This window comes from Mesoplodon densirostris, chromosome 4, assembly GCF_025265405.1.
Source record: "Mesoplodon densirostris isolate mMesDen1 chromosome 4, mMesDen1 primary haplotype, whole genome shotgun sequence".
In the NCBI taxonomy this organism is placed as follows: domain Eukaryota; kingdom Metazoa; phylum Chordata; class Mammalia; order Artiodactyla; family Ziphiidae; genus Mesoplodon; species Mesoplodon densirostris.
In genome coordinates this window covers 115,001,274-115,011,511 of record NC_082664.1, presented here as the reverse complement: position 1 = coordinate 115,011,511, position 10,238 = coordinate 115,001,274, and the positions used below count along the sequence as shown (strand labels likewise).

Genomic DNA, 10,238 nt, shown 5'->3' with positions numbered 1-10,238 from the left:
GAGGATTCCTGCAGTGCCACCAAGCAAAATAGGAGACAACTGAGAATGAAGGAGGCTCCCCATATAGACTTCATCTCTTAAAACAAAAAGGAGCCAGAGTAACTTTCAGAATATTAAGGGATTAAGGAATCAGACCAGTGGGCTAGTAGTGTTATAAATCTCTCCATGGGATCCACAATAGGACCCTTCGAACAATTTGGAAGAATGACATTGCTTGCACTCTAGCTTGTGCTCTAAAGATGGATTGCTAGGCTTCCTTTCCCAGAGATTCTCTCCAGAGAAGCCAGATCTACTATCCTGCATGTCTTTCTTGTACCCACAGGACTTTCTGGACTGGTAACAAAAGAAAACAGGAAGGTTGTGATCTAAATGTCAGAGGCTTCTTTCTTTTTTTTAAAAAAATATTTTATATTGGCATATAGTTGATTTACATTGTTGTTAGTTTCAGGTGTACAGCAAAGTGATTCAGTTATACATATACATGTATATATTATTTTTCAAACTCTTTTCCCATTTAGGTTATTACAGAATATTTAGCAGAGTTCCCTGTGCTATACAGTAGGGCTTCTCTCTCTCTCTCTCTTTTTTTTTTTTGGTATACCAATGTACTTATTTATTGGTACCAAAAAACGTGCCCACTCACTTGAATTTGTGGTTCACCCATGGGATTAGTTACCATTCACTGCTTTCCACTAACTGGTGGCTAGTCCCCCTCACAAGGGATGAACGAAGGATGGGCTGTGCAGAAGCTTCAGTTGAAGCCTCTTATCAGAGAAGTCTCACCTCATGTTGTCCGCATCATGGCCTTGCGTTTTTGCCTTCCGAGTCTGTGCTGAGTCACAGGAGACTTTAGACAGGTTGTCTTGTTTAGGTCCATGCCCACTTTTGTCTTTATGAAATATGTGGCATTTTCATCTCATACATACGCACGTTTGAATCTTAAAAAACTGGAGAATTTCCTCCAGGTACTTCTGGTTCTTGCTGGTTTGGTAACATTACTTCTGCTAACTTTGGTCATTCCCAGTAATTCTCTCTCTCTCTCTCTCTCTCTCTCTCTCTCTCTCTCACACACACACACACACACACACACACACACACACACACACATTCTCTTTAAGACCCATCCTTGTTGATGCTCCTGGGTGTTCCCTACAGAATCCTAGGAGTTCCCCTAACTTCCCAGTAGAGGGACCTCTGCTCTAATTCGTAAATCCCAATTTAGGCTAACCCACAGCTAACCTGATGCTCCTTGACTCTCAGGATGAGGAAAGTGAGCTGCATCTAACTCTGAGATAAACTGAGAGCCATCAGGTGTTTTAAACAGGGTGAAACGTTATGCTCTGGGCAGCCGACATAGCAGTTTGCATGAGAAGCAAACTACCGAAGGTAGGTACCATGTCAAAGGCAGCTGCCAAGTCCAAGCAAGAAACAGTGGTTGCAGGGATAGAGAGAGGGTGAGCACTCACCGTGCCATGTGGCAAACCTGGCAGGCCTGGATGACTGATCAAATGCGGGACAGTGCCCACATGTTAGACTCTGGTTAGATGCCTAAGTCCCTTCCAGTATCATGACAGTAGATGAGAAGATGCCACACATTGTGGGTGTCTGTAACTCTAAGGGTAAATTATTATTATTATTTTTAAAATTTTTATTATTATTATTTTTTGCGGTACGCGGGCCTCTCACTGTTGTGGCCTCTCCTGTTGCGGAGCACAGGCTCCGGACGCGCAGGTTCAGTGGCCATGGCTCACAGGCCCAGCCGCTCCGCAGCATGCGGGATCTTCCCAGACCAGGGCACGAACTCGTGTCCCCTGCATCAGCAGGCGGACTCTCAACCACTGCGCCACCAGGGAAGCCCACTAAGGGTAAATTATTAACATGTGCTAGGTGCCCAGCAGAAGCCACAGGGACGCTGGAGAGAGGACTCTGTCCGTCACAGCCACAGTGATTAATTCTTGTCTGCTTACAATGTTGCTTTATGTACTGCTTTGACAGGCAACTGGCCCTTGTCTCTGTGGCTCTTGGGAGGAATGACTTATAGCAATACAGTATTATTCTAAAATTCAGATCATCATTTCTAGGTAAGCATCCTAAGATATTACCTTGCTTATAACTTAACATCCTGTACAACAGTACACTGGATTCCATCACTTTGGGAAACATTTTAAATTTCTCTTCTTGAGGAGTCTACACATTATCGGAAATGGCTGAGATCATTCCACAGACTTGATGGGAACCTGCTAGCACCCACTTTCAAAATTTTCAGGCACATATTTCATGTCTCTGTTCTGCTGCACACAATTTTGTGCTGGAGAAATCTGCACGTGGTTTTCTGAGGAAGCCTTTGGTCTTTTCAGCAGAAAGCTCACTGCACCACCTTGATGCTAGTATGTTTGTATGGGGGTGGTGGGCAGCTGTGCATATCATAATGTCTCCTCCACTTTCCTAAGTAGTTTTCCTTGTGAAAAAGCTTCTGTCCCCACTGCAGATTATTTCCATTCAATATATTCCTATATGAAGAATTTCTAGGTAAGGTAGTGTTAATATTTTTAAATCTCTTGGCGATGCAGTTGACTGAATTTATTTCAGGGTAATTTGTAGTAATTTATAGTCTCCTCAGCCGTATAAACTGGGTGCCAGTTTCATGATAACTTTATTCACATTGGATATTCCATGGGCTTTTATTTCATTCTATGCTAATTTATAAATGAAAGCTGGAATACTGGTCTAATATTTATAATAGGTAATATTGTCCTCACGTATTAGTGAGGTGAAACAGTTTACAATGTCATTTTCCATTTGTATTTCTTTTGTTTTTTGTCACCTGTTATCTTTTGCCCATTTAGTTTATAGAGGTTTTAGGTTTTCTTCATTTTACAATAAAAATCTTCATACTAAATTTATCTACATTTTAGAACTTTGAAATAATGGGTCTTGAATTTTCTCTCATTGCTTCTTACCCTGTCGTTTCCCATTTTCCTGGATTCTTGTTTTCTACCTTCTGATTTCATAATGTCAGCTGTTCTTTCTTAAACCTTTCAGTTGAATATTTGGCCAAGTTTGTTTGTAGTTACAATTGTATTATTATTGTAACTTATCTTTAATTATATTTTAACTCTATTCAGGTCTTAAGCCCTTGGCATTGCTTAAATTAGGTATTTGATTATATCCAATGATGAGATAAATGAGATAAAAGATTGTCAATGGGAAGTGAGCCTTTCTGCCCTGAACTAAAGCCACACCTTAAGCATGGCACCAAAGTCATGTGATGCTACTTTCCAAATTTTGCTCCACAAAAAGCCACTTGCTCAAGTCCCCCATGAGTGAATGATTTGGAGAAAACTATTTTAAAAATTAATAAATAAACTAAAAACAAATAAGAAATACTAGACCTACGTGTCACTCTTCTGGCCCAGCAAAGCCTCTTTGGGGGATAGTTCTCAGTTGAGACTGTGCTGTTGCCTTCAATGGGCAATTGCTGTTGTTGTCAAAATAACTAAAGACTGATTGGGGCAGTAGCCCAATACTCTCTGAACCATGGAGCTTACAAGAAACTTCTTCAGAATTTTTGGAAAACATGGCCACTTGGACAACTTGCCAAGGATCCCCTGTAGCCAGGCAGGTCCCAGGGTGGGGACAGCCGGGGAATGGACTCTCCATCTTACGAGTTCATCTCCTCCTCTAGAAACTCAGCTTCCTAAATGCAACTGGATTGGACGTGGAGAGGAGGTTTCACCTTGCCCTATGACATAAGAGAAAAGAAGAAACGTTTGGGCCCAAATTCAAGTAGAATTATGGGCAAGGGTTATGAAGCAAGTACTAGCCTAAACCCGGGTATTTGGGGTGTGAGTTTCTTCACTGACGCAGGGGCTGCACTGAGCCACTGCAGGAGCGACAGAACTGTGGCAGGCCACTAGGTGGCAGATGAACACCACTTTTGCCATTTACCTCCTCTCTGGAACTTCATCTTCACCAAGAGAAGGGGGGTTTAGGGGTGGGGTTCTGGATCCTTCTAGGACAGTAGAGATGGCAGCAGCTCTGATGGTCCCCATCCACGTGAAGACAATGGTACCTTCAGGAAAGTCCTTTTGCACACACCAGCCTGGTCAGGTGTGCATGAATATCTTTCTCTGAAACCCTCCTGTCCACATCCACTCCCTCCCACACCAGGCCCTGCACCCAAGGGTTGACTAAGGCTATTTAGCACATCAGACGTTGCCAGCTGACTCCCCCTGTATGTTACAACTGAAGGCCCCTCCCAGGATCTTCAGCTAGACCTCCCTGTTGTCCGCCTCCTTCCCCCCTACCGCCTGCAATCTGCAGAATCCCCAGTTCAGTGAAGCCTGGTATTTCCTTTTCCCTGTTATAAACCTGGATGTTTTGCAGGGAGTGTGTTTCAATGTCCGTGTCAATGTGTTGATGAAACCCACATTTCCTGAGCTGCTGGACACCCACCACCCACCACATGACTGACCAATGCCCCTTTGGCCAATTCATCCCCGTGGCTAATGAACTTGGTACTTGTGGTCCTACAGGCAGATGGTCCTCACTTCTCACATAACCTTAAGAATATTTTCTGCTCCAAATTACAACATTATTGTCTTGACACAGACATGTCCCATTTAATTATTCTACTTGAGCCTTAGACACTCATCTACAAAATGGGAATAATGCCTACTTTGAAGGATTATTGTGAGGAATCAAGAGGATTAAAAACCTCCTCTTGATTCAGCCTTGCTGACTTAAGTTTTACTTTTGCTTTAATCTTACGTTTCACCACCCATTGCAATCACTGCCTAATTATAATGCATGTAGCACTGTCTTTGAAAAGCAGTTTTGTCACTGTGGTTTCTCCTATCACTGGTAGTTGTCTTGATGTTCAGCTGTATTTGGAGAGTACGGTAAAACTTGGCTCCCACTATCTAGAATAAAAATTAGAATAAAGACAAACACTTCCATGTTATGCTGAAATTATATTTATATATAGATATAGATATTTACTTTTCTGCAGACAGCTTTTACTGATGAGTCATTTTAACGTTCAAAGAACAGCCTATTTTGATGCTACATAATCTGTACCAGAATGAGATGGATAGCTTCTCAAATTCATTTCACAAAGCCAGCACAACTCTGATAGCAAAACATAACAATTATAACACAAAACAGAGAATCACAGATCTCACTTAAAAATACAGATGCCAAAATACCAAATAGAACAGTAGCCAGTTGAAATCAACACCACATGAAAATGTACAAAGCTTTGGCAGATATAAAAGCAAATTGAAATTCAAACTTACACACAGAGAACTGGAACATAAACACCAGAAACAAAACATACCCCCCACCCCACCCTGTCAGTGGCCTCAGGCCGGGGACCCAAAGGAACAATGAGATATCGGCTAAACCACATTAGCGGGGAGGGGGACTGCTGGTGGGGTCATCGGCTTTGTCATCGGGGCCAGGCTCATCCTCATCCAAATCTTCAGACTCACACTCTGCCAGTGCTTCATAGTACTGGTATGGCCAGCACCGTGGATCTTTCTTATAGAGCTTGGCCAAAAACTTCAGGACAAGCATCTTGCTGGTTTCGAGGAATGCTCGGGGGCCCCAGAGGAACTCATATTCTGCTGGCTCAGTAAAAGGGATTCGCCTGTACTCTAGGTACTTCTCCCTTACAAAAACTTCGGTGATGAGCTTCCTTGTATTTCCGAAGAGACCATGTGTCTCCCGGACATCCAGCCCTAACTTGTACAGAAAAGTAAAGATCAGGTCCTCCCTGACACAACTGCCTTTCATAAAGATGAGGCTCAGAACCACCATCAGGAGTCCTAACTTGGGCCTGTCTAAGTAGGATGACGCTGCTTCACCCTTCCGACCCTTGTTGATGAGAATATAAGAGTGGTTTTTGGGATCAATTTCCTTCAATTGATAACCAAAGACACACTCCAGCTTGTGGCTGGCACGGCTGATGATTTCTAAGCACTCATCTTTATATTCACGGATGATGAATTTCACCATCTCTGAGCGCTTGATGGGCACCTTGGCTTGGTCCTTGACCAAGAGGAACTGCACCAGTGCGTTTGCTCTCTCATCCAAGGGAGACAGTGGCTGAGTCTCCATCTTGGGGTCATCTTGGGTTGCACCAAATCCCTGAGCAAGATTAGGGAGCTCAGAGATGATCAAGGACGGAGGGCTAACTGGGCTTTCCCAGAGACCCAGGGCCCTTGAGGTGCTCGGGCCCTCCCAGGCACTCAGGGCCCAAGAAGTGCTGGGTCCTTCCCAGCCACTCAGGATCCGGGAGGTACTCGGGCCCTCCCAGCCACTCAGGCCATGGGAGGTGCTCAGGCCCTCCCAGTCACACAGGACCTGGATAGGGGTTTGAACCTCCCAGTCATTGAAGTCCACACTTTCCCAGGGCCTGGGGGCCTGCCAGGTGTGCATGCTCAGCATCTGGCCCCTGCCATCCTCCTCTTCGGTATTCAGATGCTTCTTCTTCCTGGTAGCCTTGCCTGAACGACGCGGAGGCTCAGCGGAGGTCTTTGAGGCCTCTTGAGTGGTGGCCATTGCCTTGGGGGCAGCTGCCGTCGCCATCAGGATGCTGGGCCCTGCCTTGCATGCCTTCGAGGCATTCACATTGGGCTGTGGAACCCATGGGACTGCAGGCAAGGCCTCAATGCAGGCAAATGGATCCTGCAGAGCAAGTGGCAGTGACTTTGGGGTCTCTGAGGTGGCAGACGGGCCCTTGAAGGCATTAGAAGAGGCAGGCTGGAACTGGGAGGTAGATGGAAAGACCCTTGGGGTGGCAGTAAAGGTCTTGGATGCGGCAGGCAAGTTTTTCCAGGGAGTTGTCAGGTGTGCTCCAGCAGTTGGCATTGCCCTGGGAGCACAAAAAGTGCCACCAAAGATCATCCGGTCCTTTGAAGGAGCCTTGCGTTCCTTTGAAGAGGTCCTACGTTCTTTTGAAGAGGTCCTTCGGTCTATAGAGGAGGCCCTGGATTCTCCTGATGGAGTCATCAATGATTTAGCAGAGCCCATGGGAAAATTTGCCCCCGCTAAGGGGGCTCCGGGCTGGCCCTGCAAGGCTGCGGGGGGGCCCTGCCAGGGGGGCTGGAGTTGCATGGCTGGCAGCTCTGCCTGCGAGCCCGAGGGCTGGACCTGCTGGGTGGGTAGCTGGATTTGCAGGGCCTTTTGGGAGGTGGGGGCCCCGTGAAAGGGCTGCTCCAGTTGAACCAGTGGTGGGCCCTGCCTCTGGGCCTCCTGGGTGGGCAGGGCCTGCCAGAATTGCCCGGGGGCCTTTGGAGCCTGCCAGGCCAGGCTGGCCTGGGCTTGCTGAACTTCCTGGAACTCCATTGAGGTTGGCATCTCGTGTGGCACCGGAGCTTGGCCTTTCGGGGCCTGCCAGATGATGGGTGGGCAGTGCACAGCCTGCGGGGCTGACAGCGCGGCCGGCAGAGGGGCTGGCATCACGGCCGGGGGCGCCTGTGGAACAGCGGGAGGTGCGGTGGGCATCTGCGGTGCTGGAGGGGCCGTTGGCACCTGTGGGGCCGCCCGAATTGGTGGAGCCGCCCTCAACTGCGGGGTGGGCAGCCGAGTCTGCGGGGCCTGCCGCAGAGGTGGTGGGGGCGGCAGGGCCTGCCAGAGAGGCGGCGGAGTGGCCAGGACCTGCGGGGCAGGTCGGATGGGTGGCGGTGCCTGGCGGATCAGTGGAGGTGCCTGGCGGATTGCGGGTGGGGCCTGGCGCACTGGTGGGGGGCCCGGGCGGATGGGCGGTGGGCCCGGTCGGATGGGTGGTGGCCCCGGGCGCACAGGTAGAGGTGCCTGCCAGGCAATCGTTGGAGCAGGCCAGGTGACCTGTGTGGTCTGCCAGCCCAGGGGCGTGGCTGGCCAGCCTTGCGGTGGGGCCTGCCATCCCGGCGAAGTGGCCTGCCAGCCCGGGGGTGTGGCCAGCTGCGCTGGCGGGGCCTGTGGACCCTGGGGAACCTGTGGAGGAGCCCTTATAACCTGTGACTGGATCTGAAGGATCAGAGGCTGAGCCTGTGGGGCCCAGGAAGCCATAGGTTGCGCAGGTGGGGCCGGCGCAGGCGGCTGCACCATCGGGGCTCCTGTAGCTGGAGGCTGGGCGATCGGAGCTCTTGAGCCTGCAGGATGGATCATCAGGACTCCAGGACCTGGAGGCTTGGCCATCGGGGTTCCTGGAGGCGGAGGCTGGGCCATCAAGGGTGCTGGGGGTGGAGGCTGGGCTATCGGGGCTCCTGGAGCAGAAGGCTGGACCATCAGGACTCCCGGAGTCAGAGGCTGGGGAATCAGGACTCCTGGAGCTTGAGGCTGAGCCATAGGGGTCCCCGGAGGGGGAGGATGGGCCATCGGTGTCCCCGGAGGGGGAGGGTGAGCCATCGGTGTCCCCGGAGGGGGAGGATGCGCCATGGGGGTCCCCGGAGGGGGAGGATGCGCCATCGGGGTCCCCGGAGGGGGAGGATGCACCATCGGGGTCCCAGGAGGGGGAGGATGTGCCATCGGGGTCCCCGGAGGGGGAGGATGTGCCATTGGGGTCCCCGGAGGGGGAGGATGCGCCATTGGGGCTCCGGGAGCCGAAGGATGCATCATCAGGACTCCCGGAGTTGGAGGCTGGGCCATCGGGGCTCCCGGAGGGGGAGGATGGATCATCAGGACTCCCGGAGTTGGAGGCTTGCCCATCGGGCCTCCCAGAGGGGGAGCCTGGACCATCGGGCCCCCTAGGGCCGGAGGTTGGGCCATGGGAGCCACTGGGGCAGGCGGCTGGCCCTGCGGGGCCTCCCAAGCAGGCTGAGGTGCCTGCCAAGCGGCCAATGAAGCCTGCAAATCAATCGGAGGTGGATCCCAAGGGACTGGCGGAGCCCGAGAGGAGGCGGGCGGAGCCCGCATCAGAACCGTAGGGCGGCTATAGACCGGAGGCTTAGGGGCCTCCGCCGGGGGACTCGAATCACCCAAATTCTTACTTAGCTGCGACATGTCCTTTTGCTCTGACAGCTGGTGAGCCTTTTCCTCCGACAGCTGCTGGGCCTTTTCCTCCAGAGAGAAGAGAATGCCTACGTGGCTGCTGAGAGGATTCCTCCCTGCTGACTGGTGAATAGGAAGTGAGTGCCCTTAGCTCTGCAGCTTTCCGCAGTAAGGAGGAGGGGGGAAGGGGGCTCAATCCCGCCCCTTCTCCGCCCCCGACCACCACAAGTGGATAGTGCATAGGGGCGTCTACCAGAAATCCTGGCTGACACAAGATCCCTCCTCACTCGGTCCAGTCCCCAAATGCAGCCTCGTCAGACTCCGCATGGATGAGTTTTCACGGGGGAGTGACAGGAACAGATTTATGTTTTAGAAATCACTCTACTGCATTATAGAGTTGGGAACAGACCACTGGGAACATGGAAGGTATCCATGAAGGGGGAGATGGTGTGGTCTGAGCTCAGATACAGCAAAACTGGAGCCAGAGGAAGGGAAATATATATATATATATATACACACACACATACATATATATATACATATATATATTTCAAGAGTGATAGTAGGCAGCTATTATAATTTAATGTAAGTGTGAAAGAGACGTGTGTCCTGGGAAAGTGGGAAATTGCTGGTGTAGATGATTGTCTTAGGGACACAGTGGAGGCTGGTAGGAAGAGGGATTGGTGGGTATTGCATGGGACACGGGCATTTACAGTGCTGTGGACCTGCCAAAGAGAGATACCCTGCAGACACTCCTGTATAATGTCTTGGGATTCAGAAGATAAGTGAGCTTGGAGTCCAGATACTCTTCATGGAAATGGAGCTGTTGCAGGGATTGTGGATGCAGAAGAAGAGTGTTTAGGGTGAAACTCCTATGATAGGTTTTTCTTGGAGGATACAGGCATTTTCAGACCCAGGAAGAGAAAAAAATGTGGCAAAGAATAGAGAAGGAAAGACGTCCTGGAAATTGAGATGTTGCAGACATCCATGAGAGGAAGCATTTTTAGTATGGGGGATAATTCCCATGGAATAAGTGGGATGAAAGAACAAGGTAGGTTTCCTGTTGCTTGTTTATCAGTTGCAGAGCAAGAAAGAAATGGTAACAACAACCACCAAAACAGTGCACTAGAAAGTAGTAAAATGGGCGAATGAATAGATCCATGATTCATATACAGGAAAAAAATATGAAGAGTAACACACAGAATTGGAGGGAAATCTACTCAGCCAAATCAGTTTAAAAATTAGACAAACAATGTATTAAC

General features: G+C 49.7%; 1 protein-coding gene across 1 annotated transcript; it reads right to left on the bottom strand.

Moving 5' to 3' along the window:
* Nucleotides 1-5,005: 5,005 nt before the first annotated feature.
* On the bottom strand, nucleotides 5,006-9,116 carry MAGEL2 (MAGE family member L2). Its single transcript, XM_060096930.1, has one exon. The coding sequence runs from the start codon at nucleotides 8,986-8,988 to the stop codon at nucleotides 5,410-5,412; it is 3,579 nt and encodes a 1,192-aa protein (XP_059952913.1). The 5' UTR covers nucleotides 8,989-9,116; the 3' UTR covers nucleotides 5,006-5,409.
* Between the last annotated feature and the right edge of the window lie 1,122 nt (nucleotides 9,117-10,238).

Excerpts from the sequence above, each read along its gene's own strand:
- MAGEL2 (XM_060096930.1), bottom strand. The coding sequence starts at position 8,988 with ATGTCGCAGCTAAGTAAGAATTTGGGTGATTCGAGTCCCCCGGCGGAG.